A 24747-nucleotide genomic window follows, 5' to 3' on the forward strand; every position below is an offset into this window, starting at 1 on the left:
TTTCCACCCGAGCCGACCGGCCCGTCAAATGACAAGTATTGTACTGACGGAAAGCCCTCATCAGAAAATTGTAAGCTTCCCATTTTCATCTGAACGAATAGATACAAACTGTGCTCAACCATAGAACACACACACACACACACGTCGAACAAAACACGCATAGTTAACTGGAAATTTGATAAGACTGATAAAAGAGACATCATCTGAAACAAGTAGAAAGAATCACACCACTTTTTTGTACTTATCAATTTTCTCAAATGTCTTCAAAAAGTTGTATGAGAACAAGTCGTTTATTGTGATCATAAGAATGTCAAAGTCGGGAATAAATATTGCATTATTGATATGAAATGAATGAATGTCGAGACTTAGAAATTGAATTGCTTGGGATAATATGAAAGTTACCCGCGTCATTTATGACTGGTACCGAGTTCTGGCAGTTTTGGAAAAATGGGTTTCCTAAATCGTGTCATAGAAAATGAATAGCTTAGAATTCCTCGTCGAGTGTCTCATATTTGCTTGATTTCTTTCTTTGTTGAGCTTGATCCAACTCCATATTTGTGAGGGATTTCTCCATTTGTTTGATACGACGAGTCTCGAAGAAGAAGCAAAAACTTGCGATGACACAGAGGATTGGAATTCCGATGGTGTAGAAATAGATATTGAGGAATGGAGAGATGAAGAAGATCACGCATGTTCCGATAGACTGAAAATAGAATGGATGATAAATGAAATAAAAGAATTACGCCTTACCTGATAGAATTTCGAAACCGAGAATGCTTGATCTCTTCTGTTTGGCATTGCCAATGCACAAATGACTGATCTGACACTGCAGAGACAGCAATCAGACATTCCTCCAATCAGAGCAATCACGAAAACCAAGGTACGAGTTGGCTGGAAGAGCCACGGCTTCTCAGAAGTTGGAGCCATTGGAGCAGTTGGTGGAGTAGTAATGACAATCAACCCGCAGTAGACACAAGTTAAGAAACAACCAATGAACATTGTTGGACGCATTCCAAAATTCTTGATGCGCTTACTGCAGAATGAGATGAGCATGCCCACTGAAATTATAAAACATTTGTCAAATAGTTACAGGGTATTTTTGAAACTCACTGATAGTTTCTCCGAGTCCAACACCCAAACTGTAGATAGCGGGGAGGTAGATCATACTGGCCAAATGAGAGTTAAAAGTGAGAGTAGTTGGATAGATTGAAACCCAGAATGAGGTGTGGACTCCAGTCAATACGAATGTTGGGATCAAGATAATCATTTTTGGAGAGCGGAATGCACGGTACATAAGACGGATTCCATCGCGGAATGCCACGATTTTCTTGGAGGACTCGATACAGTTGTTGATGTCACTGGAGGGCATTAGGAGGAATGTGACGTTTCCGATGAAGGAGATGGCAGCGAATACGGAGAAGAGCAGGTAACTGAAAATTCTTTGTTCGGAGAGATCGTAAAGAAGGGAAACCTACATTTCAGTGTTGCTGAATCTTCTCTCAAAGTGTTGAGACGTCACGTTGGCAGTAGTGTTCACTAAATCCATGCTTACAGCAGCTGCTCCTGCTGCTCCTGCTCCAGCGGTGAAATAGGTGATGAGAGCGATGATACCAGCTCCAACAATCATGCAACTTGATCCAATTGCCCAGGAGATGGAGACATTGGACTCGATGGTTTTCCGTGTTGAATGAGATGTCAGATACCCTCCGTTTCCGGTGTAGTACACTAAAACAGTGAGATGAAATCTTAAGTTTTAGATTTTCCAAAGTTAATCTTACAAGCAAATCCAACACCATTGAGAGCTGCTGAGAAGAAGTAATAGTATTGATTTGTGTACAGGAAGCCTAATGGGAAAGAAGTGAAGCAAACTGAAGCTATGAAAAGAGTTGTCTTGGCACTGGTTGCATAGAGGAAGGATGGGGATACCAGGCAGGTGATGACGAAGGCAAGGTAGCAAGTGGCTTGGCTGGAAATGTATGATATTATAAATAAACTATGATGTGCTATGAAATTGACTAACCCATAGTATCCAGCATGTGAATTGATTCTATCTGGTTCTCTCTCATGAATCGAATGAATCACTGACTCCAGAATAAAAGCTTGTGAATCACAGCCTGTCATGATGCACAAGTGACCGAAGCCGAGCATGACTATACAGAGGAGCTCGAACGCCCTCGGAGACATTCGTGTGAGCCATGATCCAGTTGTAGCTGTTGGAAAGGCTGCGGCTCCTCCGTCAGACATTAAATGAATACTGTAGTCTGAAAGAGAAGTTTTAGAAATGGGCAAATATCGAAGAAAGATTAGACAATTTTATAGTTGAGACAAGGAAGTTTGGTAAAAGGCAGAAGTTCATTTATCGGAATCGAGAGACATGTTTATTGGTCAAATGATGTCAGTTCGAAGGAACGCCTCTTTTTTGATAACGTTCTGAGAAGGATACGGTAGTTATCCATATCAAAGTCACGTGGTCACTCGAAGGAATGATTGTGAAAAAAGTGAGAAGCCAGTAGACATGTTTTTGAGAAAGGGCAAGAAAACTTTGAGGACTTTTATACATTTTCGTCGGAGAACTTTTGTTATCGTTCAGAAACCGTATGAGCAATGGTCAACTATCATAACATAAAGTGTGAGAAAGAAAGCGCTTTTGGAATAGGAATGGAGTTTTTGGTGGGCAGATTTCGAGGGTAAGAAGGCATGATTTTGAATATGATAGTGAGGCATAAACCTAGAAAACCTTGACATTTTTCAAATATCAACTCATCGAGAACAAAAAAAAGATCGAGTATATAATATTACACTCCTCCCTTTATATAATCGAGAAAGGGGGATTCCCCCAAACGACCTTCAAGGTTCATTATGTACCTAGACACTCGAATATTTGACAATCAGAGAGGGATTCCCCCACATGATTCGCCAAACTTAAAAACAATTGTCTTTTGATGACGACAACTGTTAAAATGATGAAAAGAGAAGAAGATGGTGAAGATAATCTGTCGAGGATTCCCCCTCAGAACTAAGAACGATTGACAACGTGATGAGTGGTGAGAGGAATCCCTTACCTATCCATCACTAGAAACTGGTTTTTTCATAGTTTCGAGATGGTTGATATGTTCTGTTGTGTTTTGTTTCAATTTATTTGATATGGGTTTCTTTGATTTTCGGACAGATCAAATTGTTTGACATCACGGTTGAAGTACTGTAGATACATAGGTTGGGGTATTGGTAAACAGGAAATGACAAAATTTGGAATTGACAAATTGAGAAAAGGGTTCAAATAGACTCTTGTCTGGAGAGGAAATATGAAAACCGACATTCATCAGGCCGAAAGTTCAGCGAATAGCTCAGAGATAGTCTGATGCTTGGTTGGGATATGATTGGACTCAATGCCGGGGGAGATGATCGATTTCAAAACTCTCAGAATCATAATTGTAGTGCAACCTGACTTTAGTTCTTCGTTTTTCAGCAATCCGACTCATGAGCCTATCATACCAAACCTCAGTGCTCGTTGAGCCCCCTTCCTCCCTCCGTAACTTTTTGATCTACGAAAATGTGTTTTGTTGTTTTTCGAACCTCAATTCCTTGGAACACCACAATGATTATAATTGGATTAGAGTTTACTTAAGTGAAAAGTGAAATCTCTCGCTCTTCAAACAAACACATTACCAACATAACTAGTAGAGTTAGTGAATAATTTGGGTCAAATGAGGTTCTGGTTTTATAAAAGTTTACCGGTAAATCTATGATTATTCTATTCTAATGCGACGCTTTAAAGTTATCCGGTGGTTTCTCGGACTTTCAGTTTTGACTTGTGTTGGTGGTAAGTTTATCTTATTTAAAAAGTTTAAATAAACTTCAAATTCAGGAAAACTTGGGTTAGAATCTTCCGCTAATGATACTGAAACTTCTTACAATTTTCCGTGGTCGGAAAATGTTCCAAAGCTGGAATTCACAACTTCAAAACCGAGGAATTTGTCAAACTTTGTGAAAGAAGAAGTCCGTAAAGGAAGGATACCCGAACAACTTATACCGTTTGTGAACTTGACTGCAGTGGAAGAATTGAAGAAGGAGCATAATGATGTGAGTGTTATGATTACTTGATAACTACTAATCGCTAGCATTTCCAGACCCTGGACTTCATTATCCGAGATGAAGACGTTGCAGATATCCCTGATGACGATGACGTGGAACATCGAAAAGTGAATACTTTGACTCATGATGGCAACAAAACTATCATAACTGTTTCGGATGAAGCTAGAGATGATCTTTATAAACATTGGATGGATCAAAGTTTATCTGGATTGATGGGCGCAGTGGTAACTAATGTGTGAGTCTTCATGTTGTAGTAGAGCGAATTTCCACTTTTCACAACTTCAGAATCAACAAACGAAAGATGACAAGAGCTGAGAAAAAGCAGCATTACACTTGTATCCACGCTTCCAAGAATGTGACGGCTCACGCGAAATGTGTGGTTACTGTACTCGACCAGTTGAAGAAGAGAAATGAGAAACTGAAGATGTACAGTAATCGATCAGTGAAATGTGAGTATTTCCTTGGGTTTCTGCCAACTTTGACCCCACTTTTCAGTAAATTCTCATCGAAAGCGTAGTCGTGTCGATAATGACGCCTTCAAAACTGCTTTGAATCATTATGATGAGTATGTGAAGTCTGGTGGAGAAGAGTTTCGAGTCAAGAGAGGTTCTGGATTCACGCTATTCGATGAAATGGAGAACAAGAGACAGGCGGCGATCAGGAACAATGTACAGACAAAGAAGTCGTATACTATCAGGGAGAATAAGAGCCTGTCACCGTTGGCGTTGATAGCGAGGAAGTTGACAGAGTTGGTGAGAGCCGGGAAGAATAAGAAAGAACCTCCCAAAAGGTTAGTTGTCATATTTTCTAAACACTTCAAGGTTCAATATTTTCCCAACTTCTTCGTGATGATTTCCGGTGACCCTGGTGGTCTGATCGATGAAAACGTCCAAAGTCCATCTAGATCCAATCGAAAACTTTCGAGATCACATATCAGTTCTTTCATTTTATTCCTAATCTTTCTCTACTATTCATATCATCTAGTCACGTTTTCAAAGAAATTCATCTTCTCTTTTCCCCCACGAAAACTTTGATTACACAGTTCGGACTGAAGGTCAAACACAAACAGAAGAAAAAAGACAAAATGATATCATTTTCATAGTTTCGAGATGTGAAAAAGGACTTTTGAAATCAAAAGAAAATAGGGAAAAGTCTGACGGGAATGTCTGTTATATAACCTAGTCTTCTTCTCTCAATTATTCATTACAATAGACATTAGAAATCAGAATTCAAATAATCATTAAACTAGAACCACTTCTCTCTGTATTGATGAATAATGAGGGAGAAAACTGATAGTACAAGTGATAATAACATGCAAGCTGATGAGAATTCCCCGCCATGTGATATGTTGCTGTGTTAAGAAAAAGGCTTAGACAGTTTGGATGGGGGTATCCGGGGGGGAAAGTGATATCATATAAGATCTGGATATATATTTAGATGAAACGAGATCATAGTCCGTTTTGGCGTAGTTTATAGGAATTGGAATGGCTGGGTCGTGATCAGCGCTTCTGTCGGAAAGAAGTAACTGACTGAAATCTGATGTAATCTTGTACTTCGTGTAATGTTAGATACCGCTGGATTCTGACAGTCTAAAACTCAATGTTTGTCAGTTTTTGTGTAAAATGTGGCTTTGATGAAAACAGAATGTGAAAGTCTGGCGCGCCTTGGTCGCTTATCTTGACAACAATAAAATCGCAATGCATATGAACCTGATTACGACACTTTCACAATCTTTGTAGTATGAGTCCTCGGTATGACTGATTATCCTACAAAGTAAATTATGTATAAACCGTACAGAACAAAGGTAGAATTTTATTTTTGTAGTTGACAACTTCTTTGTACGTGCACTCCTTAGAGAGTTATGGTCATTTTAAGGGGTCAGCTCAAAAATCACTCTACTTTGCACTGAAATGGGACGATTTGAGAGAGAAATTACTTTGACGATATGTAACTTGCTAGGGAGTGTCCGTACAAAAAAGTGGTCAACTACAAAAATGAAGCTCTACCTTTGTTCTGTATGGTTTATACATAATTTACTTTGCGGGACAATCAGTGATACAGTAATACCCTCTCAAAGTTGGTCATTTTCAAAGGGTACCGAATTGTATAACTTACTGCACGATACTGTAACAAAACCCCGTATCTCAGATGGCAAGATGTAATCCAAGACATCAAAGAGGAAAGCACCCGAATCAAGGGAAAAAAACGAAACAAAGAGCGAATGAAACGGAAATTTTCAAAATTTGTGAACACGATGCGACAGACTGGACTGAATCCAGACAAGGCGATGCAGAGTATCGTGAGTGATAAAACATCGTATCATTTTTTTTCGTTCGAAACCTTCTAACGCTTTTGCAGGGAATGGAAGATTTATTTGCCGACGAACCGATTCTAAGCGAAAAGGAACAGGATGCCAAAGATGCGAGGGAACTGATGGCGACGATGAGTCCAGATGATAAGATTTTGAATGAACCGATCAAGTTGATTAGGCAAGGTACAGAGAGACATAATTGAAAGGTTGAGAGAGAAATGGTGTTTTTTTGTGAAAGAGATCAAAGAAATATTGATATGAATTAAAAAGATCTTCTTTCGTTTTTTAGGTCATTTGCTATCTATCCCTTCTCTTTTTTGCAGCTATCAAAATCGGAATGATGGCGGCGGGCAAAAAGGAGGATGCGAATGCATTGGACGACAAGAAGATTGCCCTTTTATCACCGCAATTTATGAGCATACTTCCAGATGAAGTGGCCAATGATACGGTATGAAGATTTATGAGGGAGAGAAAGATCAGAAATTGGAAGTTCAAAAGTGCACAATTCCCGTAGGGAAGCACACGGACATCTGGATATTTGGAAACACCGCAACTCACCTTATCATTTTCCAGGTATCACTCCTCTCCCCTTCCATTTTATCTCTTCATGGAGAAGGATCTCAGACGGATCGAGAAATCAGTCTCACCAAGGCATTAAAACTAATGGAAGATACCGGACAAGAAGAATGGATGAATTTTGTTCTCGAAGCTTCCGGAGTCACGGAAACCGTTGATAGGCTGAGAAAAGCTGAAAAGGAGGAAGAAGATAAGGAGAGGATGAGAGATTTCACTGATAAAGACGGGAAGCCTCTGTACTTTTCGAAGGAGAATGCAACACAGATCTATGGAGAATATGAAGCAGGCAAACTGGATTTATTGGATGGGTTTTATAAGTCACTGTCGGCAGAGCAGGTACTATATCGGCAGATGAATGAAAATAACCTAAAAGAGATATAATTTCAGATGCAATCCATGAACAAAACTGGGTATACTGTAATGGATGACAAGCAGTTGGAAGCTATTTATGGTCCGAATTCTCCGTTTAATAACTCAGAAGCACTTGAGAAGTTCCGAGGGATTCCTCCAGAAAGTATGCCTGATAGAATTGAGGAAAATATTCGCTTGATTGCCAATGAGGAGATGAAGTTTGAGGTTTCCAGAAAGGTGAGTTTCCGTAAAACCTGTAACAGAGGAGCACCCACTAGCAAGAGTTTGGAGCATCCTATCTCAGCTGTCTTTAAAGATATGCAAATTTTTTCAACTGAAGAAATATTCTATGAATATTAAGTTATCTTTTATCAGTTGGTGGCTTTGTGATATCTCCAATGGAAACCGAGATATACCGCTGCGAACAGGCACCGCTAGGTGCGCCTCTATTACAGGTTTTACGGAATTGTTGATCTTTTTTTCATTTCTAACTGAAACTTCCGGTCATGTGACATTTCAAAGTAGTTCTGTTCTCTCATTCTATCATTTTGTATCAATTTGTACCTAAATTGGTCAAGATCAGTGACATCATGAGGTCATTGTTTGGTCGTTCTATTTGCGAGTATCTTTGAGGACAGTAGGGTGGAACAATGCGTACTGATGTTTTGCAGAAAAAAGAGATTTTATTGCAAAATATAATTTATTGAGTAGGGGTGAGATGAAGAGAAAATTTATGGATGAGAATTGACATTAATCATCTGGATGTTACTGTAAATACAAAAAATTTGTGTACTGAAACTGGAAAAGCTGAAATATTTTACCATATAAGACGGTTGGAATTTCAAAATTTTTTGCTAGCTAGTTGAAAAATGGTTTTCTGTGAGTAATCTGTACTGAAAATACAGCATTTCCCTGAATTTGAACGATTTTGCAATAAACTGGCAATTGCTAGAAAAAGTTGCACGTGAAGCACAGAGTTTTCCACTTTTGTCTGTTCACGTCATTTTCTGTTCTTTTTTCAAAGTTTATTCAAAAGTACAGAATCGGTATGGATACCGATTTTGTACCAAGAAATTCCTCCAGATTTGGTATTCATACCTATTCTGTACTCTGCATAAAAGATCACGTGAAAAAAGTTTTCTCCAAGTTTATTCGAAAGTACAGAATCGGTATCGATACCAATTCTGTACCATTGTAAGTTCTGTATAAAAGGTCACGTGAAGAATTGAAAATCCACAATTTCAAAGTGTCAAATTTTATTTATGATTATTTTCGCTTACGTGGATTCAAATTTGATGTTCATCAAGTGGATAAACTCACCAAAATGACAATTTTTGAGGAAAAGTTACCTTGATTCTGTAATTAGGTTTTGATCAACTTCACCTTTTCTTATTCAACAACATTAAAAACGTCCGTTTTAATGAAATTTGCATAAAAAGGTTTGAAAATGTGTTTTCTTTTTAAGTAAGAGAAGGTAAAGTAAGTTGATCAAAACCTAATTACAGAATCTAGGTAACTTTTCCTCAAAAATTGTCATTTTGGTGAGTTTATCCACTTGATGAACATCAAATTTGAATCCACGTAAGCGAAAATAATCATAAATAAAATTTGACACTCTGAAATTGTGGATTTTCAATTCTTCACGTGACCTTTTATACAGAACTTACAATGGTACAGAATTGGTATCGATACCGATTCTGTACTTTCGAATAAACTTGGAGAAAAAACTTTTTTCACGTGATCTTTTATGCAGAGTACAGAATAGGTATGAATACCAAATCTGGAGGAGTTTCTTAGTACAGAACCGGTATCCATACCGATTCTGTACTTTCGAATAAACTTTGAAAAAAGAACAGAAAATGACGTGAACAGACAAAAGTGAAGCAGATTTGTGCTTACATGATATTTTTCACACATATTTCAACGGAATCAAAGCTGAGAAATGAATATGTGCTAGTACAGAGTTTCTCAATTTTTAATAAAATATAATCGCTAGCAAAAAATTTTGAAATTTTGACCGTCTTATATCTTTTTTCAGAAAGACCTTGTTCTGATGCCTGTCCTCCTCACATCCTTCGTTGGGGTGCCTGAAACAGCATCTCAATCCATTATCCTATCCCCTCTACTATTAGCTCCATTGATCTTCTCTCCTTCCATTTATGGAAATGTCATTCTGTCCCCATGGGTGTTCGTCCCCGTTCTAGTCAGTCCACGTATCCTTGGAGCCGTCGTCCTATCTCCCATCGTCTTCTCTCCAGTTATCCTCTCACCACTCTGTCTTGTTCCAGTCATCCTTTCACCTGGCATCGGGCTCCCATTCGTTCTCTCTCCATTTGTTTTGACCCCTTTCATCCTATCTCCTGTTGCTCTTACTCCGATTATTTTGTCTCCATTTGCATTGTCTCCGTTTATTGGAGTCCCTAATTTACTCACTCCAATCATTTTATCTCCATTTGTATTATCACCACTGATTCTCTCCCCTCCGTATGTATCCGCTTTCGTCTTGAATCCATATGCCCTTTCCCCGGCGGTTATGTCAAATGGAGCACTTTTTACAGCGGTTCTGTCTCCAAGTTGGTTGAGTACGCTATGATCTCTTTTTTAAAGAATAAAACCATTCTTCTTCACTTCACAAAGATAAATTATTTTTGGCGCGGTCTACGGTAGAAAAGTACCCACACCGCGACGCATAATTGCGGACCAGTCAGAAAACATTTTTTTATACTTAAAATTGTTGCGCAAGCGCTTTGAGTAGCCAAGCTTTTCTCGTCTTTGTTTTTTCCTAATTGTTTTTCCAAGTACCGTTTCACCCATTTTTCAATCTGAATTCGCTTTTCCAGGAATCGTCACGAAAATGTTGAGACGAAGCAAACGGCTCGCCGGAATCCCTGCCGAAGAACCCAAAGAACAGTCGATCAAACATCGAGTGAGTCTGACTTCTGACACGATAAACGCGAACCGTGGTGATTTGGAAAAGACGAGGAAAGAGTTGGAAGAATGCAAGCTAAAACTTAAGGTGGAAATCTTGAAAAATGAGCAATTGGAGCTTTCGGAAGGACGTCACAAAGCAGAACAACAATCTTTGACGTTTCAACTCAATTGTCAAAAGGAAATGCGTGAAAAAGAAACGAAGGAACTGCATCGTGTGCTCAATGAATATATGAAAGAATTAAAACATCTTCGGGATCGATACAAAGACTTGAGTGAGGAAATCGATGGCAACAAAATGATTCAAAAACTCCGGCAAACTAGTGGATTTTGGCGAGAACGTGTACAAGGTCTGAGAAAGCAACTAGTAGCCAAGGAAGAACGGAAAAATGGGGAGCCGTTGGAATGGAGAATCTGCGAGATTTGTCTGCGGGAATATGGTCAAGAGGAAGACCGCACTCCGAGAATTCTGGGTGGGTTTTAGTTCTTTAGGGTTGGCTCTCGGATACGCTATGCGATTCCTTTAAAAAAACGTTATCATTATGCATATTCCAGGTTGCGGACACACTCTCTGCTTTGAATGCTGCAAAATGATTGCCCATCCGGATTATCTGCAGTGCCCATTCGATCGGCTCGTCACTCGTCTCCATGGAAAACCAATCGATAGTCTCCCGAAGAATTTCCTTGTTCTCAATATGTAAAATGTTAAAACTGTAGTATATTGTCATGTAAAATCTCTACTGAACTGTTCTAAAATTGTTTTACTGTCTAAATTACTTGATCTCACTATGTAAATATTCGAAGTTCCAATAAAGCTCGATTGTCGTCTTATTTCTTTTCAGAGCCTTGTAAACACGTACTGCAATGTTTCATTCATTGTTTATATTTTAAATATTGAATATTTGGTTTCAGAAATTTATCCCGTTCCTTTCTCGATCTCTCTTATTTATTTACCACAAAATTATTTCCAGGGCGCTTCTCTGTTCCGAAAATGAACAGGCAATGTAACGCCCGAATGTCACACAGCGCCATATTGGAGCGAATAGAAAAAGATTTGAAAGAAATGAGAAGGGAGCTGGAATGGGAATCATCAGCGAACATGCGATTGAAGACTTCTCACAATGAAGAAGTGGCAACATTGCAAAGGTTGAAGAAAAACGCGGAGCACCAACTCAAAACTCTGAAACTTTCGTCTAAAAAGGAAATCGAAGAGCTGAAAAAAGAACAGAGCCGTGATCTGAACACTATCTTAGATCTTCATCAACAACTCAATAATCTGAAAAGTCTGCATGAAACAATGATTGAAAGACAGCGAAAATCGACTGACATTTGGCGAGAGCTATATGTTAATCAGAAACGTCAATTGGCGAATACGGAAAAGGAGCTTTTACGAACGGCTGTATTGTTGGCAAAGAAAGAATTGAGAGAGCAGCCGATGGCTAGAGAGAAACAGAAAAAATATGAGACTTTACTATGTGAGATTTGTTCGGTAGGGTATGGACAAGAAGAAGACAGAACGCCACGAGTTTTGGGTGAGGTCAAAATCTATTTCATTTTATCATTCTAATAACTGACTTCCTAGGTTGCGGACACACTATCTGCCTTGGTTGCTGCAAAATGATTGCCCAACCGGATCAAATTCAGTGTCCATTTTGTCGATTCGTCACACAGCTCACTGGACGGACAATCTCCCATCTCCCAAAGAATTATTTGGTTCTCAACATGTAAAATATATTAATTGCATCATATTGTAATGTAAATGCTAACTGAATTTCTTGTTAAATTTGTATTTTTCGAATTGATTTACCCCGCATGTTGAATTAATGAAACACCAATGATCCTCGATACTCTCATTTACTTTCCGTTGTTGCACTGTTCAGCGAAGACGCTATGAAATGTTTTGTAGTTTTCAACCTCTGTAACTATTCTCCATCGTTTTTCGAAACAATTTTCAGTCGATCTTCTAACAAGAATCTGTTTTGATGAGACGAAGCAAGCGGGTCGCTGGAATTCCTGCAGAGGAGCCTCCGACTCCCTCAGTTAGAGCCAAACCGCCGACTACTCCACGTGCACCAAGAAATTTTGAAGCGGAGAAAGTTAAGAAAGAGTTGACAAACTGCAAGAAGCAACTGGCATCAGAGAAAAGAAAGTACACTCGACTACAAAAAAAGCATAATGACGAGATAGGACTGTTGGCTTTGAATAAAGCAGTGTTGGACAACCATATGCGTTTGCTGACGATGGCTCATAATGAAGAAATTGGTTTTATGAGAAGAGAACGTGAACGTGAAGCGATTAAAATGAGAGATCTCCAGGCTCAAGTGAGAATTCTAGCCGAAGAAAATGATCAGAATGCAATGGTACAGAAGGAACGAAAAACGAATGAAAAACTACAGAAACAGGTTCGAGATTTGAGAAGACAAGTGTTGGCGGTGGAGCAGGGCAGAAATGAGGAACCGCTACCGTGGAGACTTTGTCAGATTTGTCAGGACGAGTTTGGTCAGGAAGGAGATAGAACCCCTAGGATGTTGCGTATGTTTCTCGCCATTCTTTTGGAAAACGTAATAATTTTTTTCAGATTGCGGGCACACCATATGCCTCGGATGTATCAAGAATATTGCACGTTATGACTTCTTGGCGTGTCCATTCGATCGGATTATAATTCATCTTGATGAAATTCCAATAGAAGAAGTTTTCCCCAAAAATTATCTTGTTTCCGACATGTGAAATTGTTAAAATTCATAGAATCTTTTCGAATTTCAATGTCTTAATTACTATCAAGTCTCCTCATCAAGAATTTATAAAATTCGAATAAACAGTAAAGAGTCTTATAATAGCAATTACCCCCGTTTCAGCCGAATTAATTTCATACAGATGCCTACTTTATAGAACGGATCCTAATCTTGCTACTTATCATCGCCATATATTTTTTAAGCAAAGCATTGCAGTTTTTTGAAAAGAAACACTCGATGTATGCGAACGTAAACGAAATCGATAGGAGGAACAGTGTGAACAGATGGCCGAACAACGTGGACGAACTGCCGGGGCCGAGAACCGCAGCTGTTATCGCTGAGTCATTGTGCGCGCGACGTCAAAACTATTTTCCTAAATTTTTTATCTCTTCTCGACGCAAAATTGTCTTTTTATGAATATACAAGTTTGATCTTTTTTTTCGAAAAAGAAACTAAAAAGGTTATTGATCTACGCACAAAGTGTTGTGCATAAATAGTTGCGTGAGATATAAAAACCTGAATATGCAAAAAGTATTAATGAAACCGTAAAATAGTTGTTTTCTTTTTTTTGTTTGACAAATCATCTTTCAGAAAAGATAAAAATGAACTTTTTGGTCGGAATACTTTTTCAGCAACTTCATAACGTTTACTTTTCTCGTGATTCCTATTGATTCATGCATTTTCTCTTGAATATTTACTTGCTCTTATCGATTTTTCCACATTGTCGTATTTTCAGAGTTCATCGAAATGCCGAGAAGAAGCAACCGCGTCGCCGAGGTTTCTACTGCCGAAACAGCGTCAACCAGAGTGACTCGTTCAGCCACCAGAGTTCCACGACTCGCCAACGAGAAGAACGCCGAGCTTGAGAAAATCATAAAAGAAGTTGATCAAACGAAGCGTCAACTGGCGGCGGAAAAGAAGAAGAACGAGACGTTGGCGGAAGTTCAGAGCAGGGAGGTTGCCGATGTAAACAGCAGAATAGCCGACGCCCGAATGAGGAGGGATCGGGAGGTGGCTCAGAACCGTGCGGATCTCGATCGAATGACGGCAGATCATGACAATGATGCGAAGGCACTCAAACAGATCAATGTGCGTGTCAAGGCTCTCACCGATGAGGCTGACAGAAATGCCGTTCTCAAGGCCGAAAAGAAGGCGATTGCTGACCTGAGAAAGAAAAACGTCGGCATCTCGAAGCAGCTCATATCGAAGGAGGAGGCAAAGAATGGAGCGCCGCTCCCGTGGAGAACCTGCGAGATCTGTTTGCAGGTCTACACGCAGACCGGATCAAAAACTCCTCGTATTCTCTGTAAGTATTTCGAAAATTACCTCGAAATGAGATTTCTCGTCCTACCGTCTCTGATAATTTGTCATCCGTTACGGTTTTGTCGAAAAAAACAACTTAACTGATACAAATAAGAACTGACCGGTCTAAATTTTTACCATTTTGAATGCAGGCTGGCTCGATGCAAATTAATTTGATTTCTCTCAAGATTATATTTTTCCAGCCTGTGGCCACACCCTCTGCCTCTCCTGCTGCCGTCAAGTAAGCGAATACGCGAGCCAGTACCTCCGGTGCCCATTCGATCGAACGATCACTAAAGTCAACGGTAGTCAGGTGGAGAATCTCCCAAAGAATAACCTTGTTCTTAATATGTAATTTTATGTATTTAATATGTAATAATTCACTTCAGTTGTTATTAGAATCTCATTTTTGTTCACGAAGTTTAAACAAACTTTGTACAAACTTTCAATGAGTTGACCGGTTACCCAAGTGTTTGTTATATTGTTTATTTGGATAATCTGGGTGAATTGTTGCCCAAAATTGCTTATTTTTACAATAAAATGTGATTCGTTTGGCAATTTACCTGTGTATTCTGAATTTATTCAAAACAAAACTGCATTTTTGATGCAAAAAAAAAACGAAGAATTTTAACATTCGAGCGTGTTTTCAGCTTTCCGCGCCACTTCATAAAAGCTTTGAACCAATTTTTTCTGTTTTCCCTATGTTTTTCTTTGTCGCGATTTATAGGTTTCAGCCAATTTTTTGGCAAATTGATGGCACAAAACACTGATAAAGCTAAAAAAGTTTTTAATTTTGAAACAATTTCACGCCTATAATTTTGCGAGTAGGCCTACTTACGTAGACCAAAAAACATTTTCGTGCGGGAAAATCGCTTTCAGCATCTGTTTTTAGTATTTTTCAGCATTCAATTTTCGTGCGTTTTCTCTGTAATTCCTTCCTGTAATAAATTTTTTACAATATGAAATCAAATGTTAATAATAATTTTTCAGAATCCTCTCAAAATGTCCAGACGAAGCAATAGACTTGCCGGAATCTCATCGTCACAGGATGGACCAGCTAAATCGACTCGATCTAATGCCGTTCCACGTATTTTAAAGACGAAAAATGCTGAAATGGAGAAATTAACGAAGGAATTGAAGAAGTGCCAAAGTCAGCTGGCGGCAGAGAAAAAGAAAACGATTAAAATGACGAATGATCACAAGAATCAGATTCTCGTGTTGAATCTGGCCAGAGGAAGGGTGGAACGTGAAATAGATTTTAATCGAGCCGAATATCGAGCTGAATTAAATCGATTGTTGAGTGGACGTGAGCAAGATAACGTAAAATTGAAACATCTGGAACTTCAATTGAAAGCTTTAACTGATGATTATAATCGGGATGAGGTGTTGCAACGGGCGCGAAGAACGATTGCTGCGTTGAGAAATCGGAATAAAGATTTGACGAGACGACTGTCGAAAAAGGAAGAACAAAAGATTGGAGAGCCGATGGCATGGAAAGTTTGTGAGATTTGTCTGAACGAGTACAGTCAGAACGGAGACAAAACTCCACGTTTGTTGAGTGAGTTGTTCAAATTTATTGAGATTGACGTTCGAGTAGCGCGCTTAATTTTCCAGTTTCTTAGCTTTTCGGGCTGAAATTACGAAATCGACAGTCATAATTGTCAAAAAATCGCTTTATGAACCAAAAATTCAGTCTCCCTAAATGCATAATTTCATATTATTCTTTTCCAGGTTGCGGCCACACTCTCTGTCTTGGATGTATCAAGCAAATCGCCAAACCGGACTACGTGCTTTGCCCATTCGATCGAATTCTGACTTCTCTCGCCGCTCGATCGACCGAACAACTCCCAAAGAACTTTTTGGTTTTCAACATGTAAAATATAATTAGTGTGAATAATTGTATGGGTGTTTATTTCTATTGTTAAATAACGTGATCTCCCGAAGCATGAGAATTAAATAAAGTATTAGACACTATTATTACAGTTATTAGGTCACTTGGAGGGAATTAAAGAGAACTCAAAAACGATGGAGACAGAACGGCGGTGAACAGAAGTCCATCAGAGAGTACAATTGGTGATAAAACGTACGGAGATAACACGAAAGCATTGACAAACGGGGGTGAGAGTACGAATGGAGACAACACAAATGGAGATAGAATTAATGGAGACAAAGTGTTAGGGACACCTAGTAATGGGGATAAGCAGAATGGGTTGAGAATCAAAGGAACCATAACAAGAGGACTCAGAATGAAGGGGGTCAAGACGAAAGGAGAAAGGATAAGGGGGTCAGCAACAGCTGGAGAGAGGATCAAAGGAGAGAGAGCTAGAGGGGAAAGGATGATTGGACTGAAAATAGTTGGAGATAAAATGATTGGAGCAAGGACTCGAGGGGAGAGAATCAGAGGGGAGAAGATCCAGGGGGAGAGGATTAGGGGACCGAGAGCAGAGGGGGAGAGGATGAGAGGAGAGAAGACTAGAGGGGAGAGGATGATCGGTTGAGATGCTGTCTTCGGAGCGAGGACGATCCAGGTGAAGAGGAGAGGACTCAGGACCACGTCTTTCTGTCTTGCCACTTTGAACGCCTGCTCCTCTCTTGCCATTCTATGAATATTATTCTCCAAAATGTCAGGAATATCATTTCTTCGCAAATCCCTGTAATTGTTATAAGCATGCGAATCGTTGTATGGAGAGCCCGGTCCGTAGAATTGAGATATTTGATATGACGTCATTATTGCATAGCCTGTTGTGTTCATTTCGTGCATCTGGAATTTCTTTTAATTGCTATGCTGATATACAGTACCGCTCAAAAGTATATTAAGTTTTTACCGTTTTCATTGAAAATGTCCAACTTTAAGAGTGTGTCATGGTAATACTGATTGTCCCACAAAGTAGATTATGTATTAACCATACAGAACAAGGGTAGAACTTCGGTTTTGGAGTTGACAACTTTTCTGTACGGACACTCCCTAGCAAGTTACTTATCGACAAAGTAATATCTCCCTAAAATCGTCCAATTTCAAAAAATTTTATATTAAACATTTATTTTGTCGGACTGTAAGTTTTACTATGACACCCTCTCAAAGTTGGTCGTTTTTCACTGAAAAAGGCAAAACTAAATATATTTTTGAGCGGTACTGTAACTACTCCCGTTAGTACCTGAGCTGCAGACATTGACTTATGCAATGCCTCCATCGAATCAATTTTCGAAGTCTCATACTCTCCGTACATCTCGGATACATTCTGTTTTGTGAAGTACATTGGTTGACCCTTTTCGTTTGAAAAATGCTTCCGGAACGCATCCATTTCTTCTTTTCTCTCATCATGCTGAAATCAAACACTGAAAAATATAAAACGAAAACTCAGAAGGATACCCTCATTTTCTCGACAGCCTCTGTAACTCCAGAAGCTTCCAGAACAAAATTCATCCACTCGTCATGCCCATTTTCAGATAAGAACCTCATCGCTTTGGATAGTGAGAGCATTTGATCGAGTTCTGTTCCGTTTTCATGAAGAGCGAAGACAGATGGAGAGAGTAGATTCACCTGGAACTCATGTAATTGAATTAAACTCAACACGGAAGTTTACTGTATCATTAGATCGTTCATCGGGTAGGACACTCATGAATTGTGGAGACATCAATGCAATCTTTCGCTCATCGAAATTTGACACATTTTTACCCATCAACATCATTCCCAACTTCACACCTGGAATGTCAAATGAGTAGTTCACTTCCGAAAGAAAAGAGAATTACCGTCCCTAATCAACATCAACGGTTTCTTCAGTGCCTTCTCTTCTTCGCTCAGTTTCCCGGTGTCGTTGGCAGATGAGATCTCTTCACCGAGAGATTCCATGCCCGCTCGTTCGAAAGCAAGCTTCGGATCCAATCCCAACATCTTCATAGTTCTCGAGTACTTGGAAAATATATTTTTGAAATCTTCTCGATCCTTCTTCTTCTTCTTGATTCGATCCAACTCATCCTTGATCTCATTCACAACTGTCTGCCACTTTTTCTTCGGTTCCTTCTCCTTATTCTTCTTTTCTCTCACCAAATTGGTCAGATGCTTCGCTATCAAAGAGAACGGTGACGTCATCTCCTTCTTCCCTTTCAACTCATATCTCTTTTTTTGTTGTATCACTAATTCTTTTTCCTCTGTCAGACTATGCATAATATCCCTTCGAACTCTTAGAGATCTTCTGAATCGAGATCTTCGAAACTTTAATTTTTTGTACTTTCTCATTTTTCTTCTCTGATCGTCTAACCGATTGAGTATTATCACTACACATCTGGCATGCTCTGTGACATTAGATGCAATCTTCGTGCAGTTGTTGTGTTGGGAGATGTGACGAGGTTTCAGTCGTTTGTCTTGAAGTCTGAAAATCAAGATTTTGTAGAATGATTAGTTTCAGAAAGACTCACTTGGTACTCATCAAAGCTGACATGAACCCAGAAGCGGCTTGATCCACCCATTTTTGAATAAGTTGATAGGTAGCTTCTTCTGATATTTTAACAATAGTTTTATTGCCGTCATGAGTCATTTCGTTGATATTCAGAACAGGAGGTTTATTGATATTTTGATTGACATCCCCATCTTCCTCTTCTTCTTTTTTATCATCAACTATAAATGTGAGACTTCCATTGTGTGCAGTTTTCCCTTCTTCCACAGCGGTTAAATTGATAAATGGAATGAGTTTAGCGGGGATTGATCCTTTCTCAAGTTGGTGTTTCAGTCGGGTGACACCTTGTTGGATATCAATTGGAAGGGTAGAGTTGGTGCCTGGAAATATGAAGTTGGAGAGTTATAGAAGCAAATTTTATAAGCGTCGTATCTCTGAAAGAAATATACAGTACCGCTCAAAAGTTTATCAACTTTGGCCCTTTGAAAATGCCTAATTTTGAAAGTGCATTTTGGTTGTATGGAATGAACAGAGCAAAAATAGCACATCATTTTTGTAATTTACCATTTTTTTGTAGGAAAACTATCTTGAAAGTTGCATGTTGTCAAAGCCATTTCTCCCTGAAACTGACTAATTTCAGTGCTTATTAGTGAAATTTTGGAGTTTTTCACTTTGACAACCTGTAACTTTCTAGGGAGTGTCCCTACAAAAAAAATGGTCAACTTCAAAAATGATGTGCTATTTTTGTTCTGTCCAACCCATACAAAATAAAGTTTATTGGGCAATCAGGTGACACCGAAATACACTGTCAAACTTATTAATTTTCCACTGAAAACAGCCAAAGGTGATAATATTATCCTTTTGAGCGGTACTGTAGTTATCAAAAAACTGGAACTCACCGGTAGTGTAAACCGAGTAAAACCAACTGAACCACAATATAACCCATCGCATTTCGTAGAAAATAATGAATGATGGTTCGAAGAGAGTAAGCGGCTAATGAAATGGCTAAAGGAAACCGACCCTAATTTGTATTGTAACTTATCCCTCCCTTCTCTCGCATCTTTTCGATCACAAAAATACCAGTTGGCTACTAATTTGAACGGATATTTGTCTCTCTTAATCAGCTAAATATCCATGAAAGTGAATTCATCTCTTTTTCTTGATGTCTACGCCGAGAAAAGAAGAAGAAAAGAAAGGAAAAAGGAAGAACAAATAGATAAATCACTTTTTCTCGTTATGGTCTTTTTGGTTTGGTTTGTGTTCTGTTGGGTTGAATGTAGCCGTGGCAGATTATATTATGTGAGATTTTGATGGGAACATGATAAATGAAAGTTCGGATTGTTTGTGCTTGAGGAAAGGGATTAATTTCAAAATCTTTATTGCTTTATTGCTTTATTACTATTATTACAACCATTCCAAACCTTAAAGTGTACTCAACCAACTTGGCGACAATACCGCTGTAAAAACTGCACCATTCGACATGACAGCAGGTGACAATGCATATGGATTCAACACGAAAGCGGATACAAACGGAGGTGACAATACGAGAGGTGAGAGCACAAAGGGAGATAAGATCAACGGAGTCAACGCGTTGGGGATGCCAATGAATGGAGACAGAGCAAATGGAGACAAGACGAGAGGAGCCATGACGACAGGCGACAGAATGAATGGGGATAAAATGAAGGGAGAGAGAATGAATGGGAGACCGACACCTGGGGAAAGGATGATAGGGACCATGCAAAGAGGGGTGAGGATTGCTGGAGAGAAGACGACTGGCGAGAGAACGACGGCCCCGAGAATACGAGGACTGACTAGAACGGGGACGAACACCCATGGGGACAGAATGACATTTCCATAGATGGATGGAGAGAAGATCAGTGGAGCTAGCAGTACAGGAGAGAGAATGATTGATTGAGACGCCGTCACGGGGTCGTTTACCAAGGAGGTCAGGACCAGAGGGCTGAGCACGATGTCTTTCTGAAAATGAGCAGATCACTGAATGTTAGGAAAGACCAAGACAAACCTTTCTAGAAAGTTCGAATTTCATCTCCTCTCTAGCAATCATTCGAATATTTTTCTCAATTCTCGAAGGCATACTCTCTTTGGGAATTCCACGGAATTTATCAAGAACCTCGGTATCATTATAAGGGGATCCTGACCCGTAGAGCATTTCAAGCTGCTTGTCGTCCATTATGGAGTAGCCGGTGGTGTTCATAGCGTCCATCTGGAAATTGAGTTTTCTTGGCATTCCAACCTATTCCGTTCGGTGAACCCTGTCTACCCATACCAACCTGTTCCGGTGACATCGTCTTATAGATTCCTTGAATAATATCCAATTTTGTCGCCTCATATTCTCCATAAATCTCGGTGACATTCTCTTTTGTGAAGTACAACGGTTTCCCATCCTTATCAATATAGTCTCTTCTCATCTCCTCTTGTTCCTCCTTGTGTTCAACTTGTCTCATCTTATCAACAGTTTCAGTTACTCCAGAAGCTTCCAGAACGAAATTCATCCATTCTTCCTGTCCGGTATCCTCCATCAGTTTCAACGCTTTTGTGAGAGATAGTTGACGCTCCAATTGAGTTCCCTCGCCGTGAAGAGCAAGAATCGAAGGGGAGAATAGCGAAACCTAAAGAATTCAAAATTCGGGAAACAAGTCGAAACTTCTTGGGAATACCGTATCATTCGCCACTTCATCCGGGAGAATACTCATGAATTGGGGTGATAGAAGTGCAACTTTCTTGTCTCCAATTTCAGAAGCATTCTTTCCAGCCAATGACATACCAATCTTGATGGCTTCTCGAATCAATTTGATCGGTTCATGCATTATTTTATCGTCAGGACTCATGCGATCCATCATTTCTTTCCTATCTTTCAAATCCATTTCTTTCTCGGACAGAATAGGATCGTCCTCGAATAAGTCTTCCATTCCCTGTAATTCTTTATTTTAATTTTCAAAAATGATGTGCTCCATTATAAACGGTAAAAAGGCTACCATAGTGTTCAATGCCTTCCTCGGGTTGATCCCAGCCTCTTTCATCGTTGACACAAATTTCGAAAACTTTCGTTTCATCCGATCCTTATTCTTCTTCTTCCCCTTTATTCGAGTACTTTCATCTTTAATCTCTTGAATCACTTGTTGCCATCTGAAAATCTCCATTTCCCAGAAGACATTCTGTTAACTCGACACACCTCTTCGGCGGCTCCTGTTTATTCTTCCCGGCTCTCACAAACTCTGTCAACTTCCTTGCTATCATTGCAAGTGGTGACAAACTCTTATTCTCTCTGATCGTATAAGACTTCTTCGTCTGGATATTTCCCCGAATCGCCGCCTGTCTCTTGTTCTCCATTTCATCAAAAATCGAGAATCCAGAGGCTCTTTTGACTCGAAACTCTTCTGCTCCAGACTTCACGTACTTCTCATAATGACCTAGAGTTGTCTTGAATGCATCGTTGTCAGCTCGATTCTTTTTCCGATGAGAATTCACTGTAATGACCTAATTTTTCAATTGGAATCCTAGGCCACCTACCTCTAGTTGTCAGTGTACTGTACATCTTGAGCTTCTCATTCCTTTTATGCAGTTGCTCATATACCCTAACCACACATTTCGCGTGAGCAGTCACATTTTTTGACTCATTTATACACACATAATGCTCCTTTTTCTCAGATTTCGTCATCTTCCTCTTATTGATTCTAAGCAAAAAAGAAATAAAAGTTTCAATTCAAAGACATTTGACCTACACATTAGTAACAACTGCGCCCATCAATCCAGCTAAACTTTGATCCATCCAATGTTTATAAAGATCATCTCTAGCTTCATCAGATATCGTAATGATAGTCTTGTTACCGTCATGAGTCAAAGTATTCACTTTTCGGTGCTCCACGTCATCGTCATCAGGGATGTCTGCCACGTCTTCATCACGGATAATGAAGTCTAGGGTCTGGAAGGTTATCATGTTTTGAGAAGAGAAGAAACTTACAGTACCGCTCAAAAGCAAATTAAGTTTTGCCTTTTCAGTGGAAAACGCCCAACTCTGAGTGTGTACCGTCAAAGTAGTTTCTCCCTCAAATCGTCCCATTTCAGTGCAAAATAGCGCGCTTTTTGAGCTTTCGTCTAAAAATGACCATAACTCTCTAGGGAGTGTCCGTACAAAAAAGTTGTCAACTACAAAAATAAAGCTCTACCTTTGATCTGTATGAATCATTAAAAATCTACTTAATGGGACAATCAGTATTACCATGACACACTCTCAAAGTTGGACCTTTTCAACTGAAAAAAACCAAAACTTAATATACTTTTGGCGGTACTGAAGATGGTTGGAGAGCTTACGGCGTGAGGATTCTACTGTTTTTTAGAATCAAAATGAAACAATAAACACGAGGTTCAGACAAAAAGAAGCACTTTAAAACCCGATTCAGAATCCTGACGCCGCTCAAAACCCCCTGCTTCTCTACCTCATTGTGATCCTTCTTCATCTCATCAATCTTCGTCAAATTCACAAATGGAAACAGCTCTTTCGGTATCTTTCCACTCCTCACTTGTTCCACTAACCCCTCTCGAAGCGCGTTCGGTTTCTTAGGTTTTGAAGTGGTGAACTCGATTTTCGCCACATTTTCAAGCCAAGGAAAGTTTGGAATTAATGTGGATTGCTGTTGGGATGAGTCAAGTGAAGGAGAGGGAGTCGTGGCTTCACTGCGGGAAATTATGGATCCTGGAACAGCTCCGTTATGAAATGTTATCAATAGAGCAGGTTTCCTCCACAAGAATTAAAAAAAAACCAACCTTCTACTCCAAAGTCTACTAGAAACAAAGTGAATACTGCTACCGGAATTCCATTAAACCAACTGAAGACCATATTACTCGGTTACCGTTCTCGCCGCCTAATTTACTATTTATACTTCCCATCTTGGGTGGAGAAAACTGGTAAGGTGCGGCTAATCTAATTTCCCTAAAACAACAGTTTTCTCTGATTTTTTGACCCAGACACTAACTCATACCTAATCTAATCCAATTATGGTTCTTGTGTTTGAAAGATGAGTAAAACGAAAAGTGAAATGAAAAAGAAAAGTTTTTGTAAACAACAATATTAACGGGTAACAATTGAATGAGTTGATAACAAAAAAGAAAGAGCAAAAACAAATAAAATAATAAAAAGAAGAGAAGAATCAATCCTAATTCTGGAATCCATACCCTTCGAACGGCCGTGCTTTCTTCTGTTTCGCCGACTCTTTCTTCGCCTTTCTCTGAAGATATTTATCCAACTTGTTGTCTTTCTTGAGCTCTTCGTATTTCTTCTCCGCATCAATCCGACGAACTTGCGCTTTCGTTCTGAAAATCGGCGCCTCTCCTCTCAACATTCGATCGATATTATCATCATGAAGCTCCTTTCGTGTCTCCGCTTGTCGACGCTTCTCGGCTCTCGTCTTTTCGCTTGTTTCCATTTTTTGGATAGTCTGAAACAAAATTCAAACTTAAATTGATTGAGGTTTCAAGAATTTAATACATTTTTCAGTCGAGCCGCCTTCTTTTCGTCTCCTTCAGCACGAGCGGTGCTGTACTCATTGCGAAGATCTTGCATTTCACCGCTACGGATGTCATCGAGGAATTGGTAGTTGTTCTCGAAACAGACTTCCTTGAAGTCACCAGCTCGGGCATCGAAACGTGGATCCCAGCGTCTGAAAAGCAATAATAATTATTAAATTTGTTTGAAAATCCCTTTTTCTCTTTAGTTTCTATTCATTTTCTATTAAAAAAGCCGACGGACAAAAAATATTGAAAAAAGTTCGCCGCACCTTGCCTCCCCAAACCCCGCCCCCTTTTCCATGCCGCAGTAAATTTAGCAAAAAATCACTGAAGCTTCGTGGTTTCTTAATTATAAAGGAGGGAGAAACTGGAAATTCCGACAATACTGAATTGTTAAAAATCCTACTTTTTCTTGGTTCCCTTCTCATGATCTCCATAAATGTTACGGAACGTTGACACTGGTCGTTTTGAAGACATTTCTTTCGGACGATGCTGTCCTCCAGATTTTTCTCCGTTCACTGCTTCAGTTTTCAGC

The 24747-nt window shown here is 39.4% G+C and overlaps 6 protein-coding genes across 6 annotated transcripts; 4 read left to right on the forward strand and 2 right to left on the reverse strand.

Moving 5' to 3' along the window:
* Positions 1-3759: 3759 nt before the first annotated feature.
* On the forward strand, positions 3760-10959 carry GCK72_020097 (uncharacterized protein; the record flags this gene model as incomplete). Its single annotated transcript, XM_053733380.1, has 13 exons — positions 3760-3820; positions 3866-4080; positions 4128-4327; positions 4378-4541; positions 4588-4882; positions 6241-6391; positions 6451-6586; positions 6727-6851; positions 6977-7315; positions 7367-7567; positions 9369-9903; positions 10171-10731; positions 10814-10959. The coding sequence occupies 13 exons, from the start codon at positions 3760-3762 to the stop codon at positions 10957-10959; spliced, it is 3129 nt and encodes a 1042-aa protein (XP_053582293.1).
* A 314-nt stretch (positions 10960-11273) lies between these two features.
* GCK72_020098 (uncharacterized protein) lies at positions 11274-11986 on the forward strand (the record flags this gene model as incomplete). Its single annotated transcript, XM_003116126.2, has 2 exons — positions 11274-11790; positions 11841-11986. The coding sequence occupies 2 exons, from the start codon at positions 11274-11276 to the stop codon at positions 11984-11986; spliced, it is 663 nt and encodes a 220-aa protein (XP_003116174.2).
* A 254-nt stretch (positions 11987-12240) lies between these two features.
* GCK72_020099 (uncharacterized protein) lies at positions 12241-12985 on the forward strand (the record flags this gene model as incomplete). The annotated part of the gene is made up of 2 exons (XM_003115969.2): positions 12241-12790; positions 12837-12985. 2 exons carry the CDS (start codon positions 12241-12243, stop codon positions 12983-12985), a joined length of 699 nt encoding a protein of 232 aa, XP_003116017.2.
* Positions 12986-13737: 752 nt separating this feature from the next.
* On the forward strand, positions 13738-16169 carry GCK72_020100 (uncharacterized protein; the record flags this gene model as incomplete). The annotated part of the gene is made up of 4 exons (XM_003116667.2): positions 13738-14296; positions 14496-14643; positions 15303-15850; positions 16024-16169. 4 exons carry the CDS (start codon positions 13738-13740, stop codon positions 16167-16169), a joined length of 1401 nt encoding a protein of 466 aa, XP_003116715.2.
* Positions 16170-16297: 128 nt separating this feature from the next.
* On the reverse strand, positions 16298-19637 carry GCK72_020101 (uncharacterized protein; the record flags this gene model as incomplete). The annotated part of the gene is made up of 7 exons (XM_003116188.2): positions 16298-17053; positions 17448-17615; positions 17663-17833; positions 17877-17995; positions 18043-18662; positions 18709-19066; positions 19586-19637. The coding sequence occupies 7 exons, from the start codon at positions 19635-19637 to the stop codon at positions 16298-16300; spliced, it is 2244 nt and encodes a 747-aa protein (XP_003116236.2).
* A 471-nt stretch (positions 19638-20108) lies between these two features.
* Positions 20109-23544, reverse strand: GCK72_020102 (uncharacterized protein; the record flags this gene model as incomplete). Its single annotated transcript, XM_003116142.2, has 10 exons — positions 20109-20663; positions 20710-20910; positions 20978-21316; positions 21365-21619; positions 21683-21833; positions 21880-22174; positions 22218-22381; positions 22430-22629; positions 23144-23400; positions 23472-23544. The coding sequence occupies 10 exons, from the start codon at positions 23542-23544 to the stop codon at positions 20109-20111; spliced, it is 2490 nt and encodes an 829-aa protein (XP_003116190.2).
* Positions 23545-24747: the final 1203 nt, after the last annotated feature.

The sequence above is a fragment of the Caenorhabditis remanei genome, chromosome V, assembly GCF_010183535.1.
Source record: "Caenorhabditis remanei strain PX506 chromosome V, whole genome shotgun sequence".
NCBI classification, from domain to species: Eukaryota; Metazoa; Nematoda; class Chromadorea; order Rhabditida; family Rhabditidae; genus Caenorhabditis; species Caenorhabditis remanei.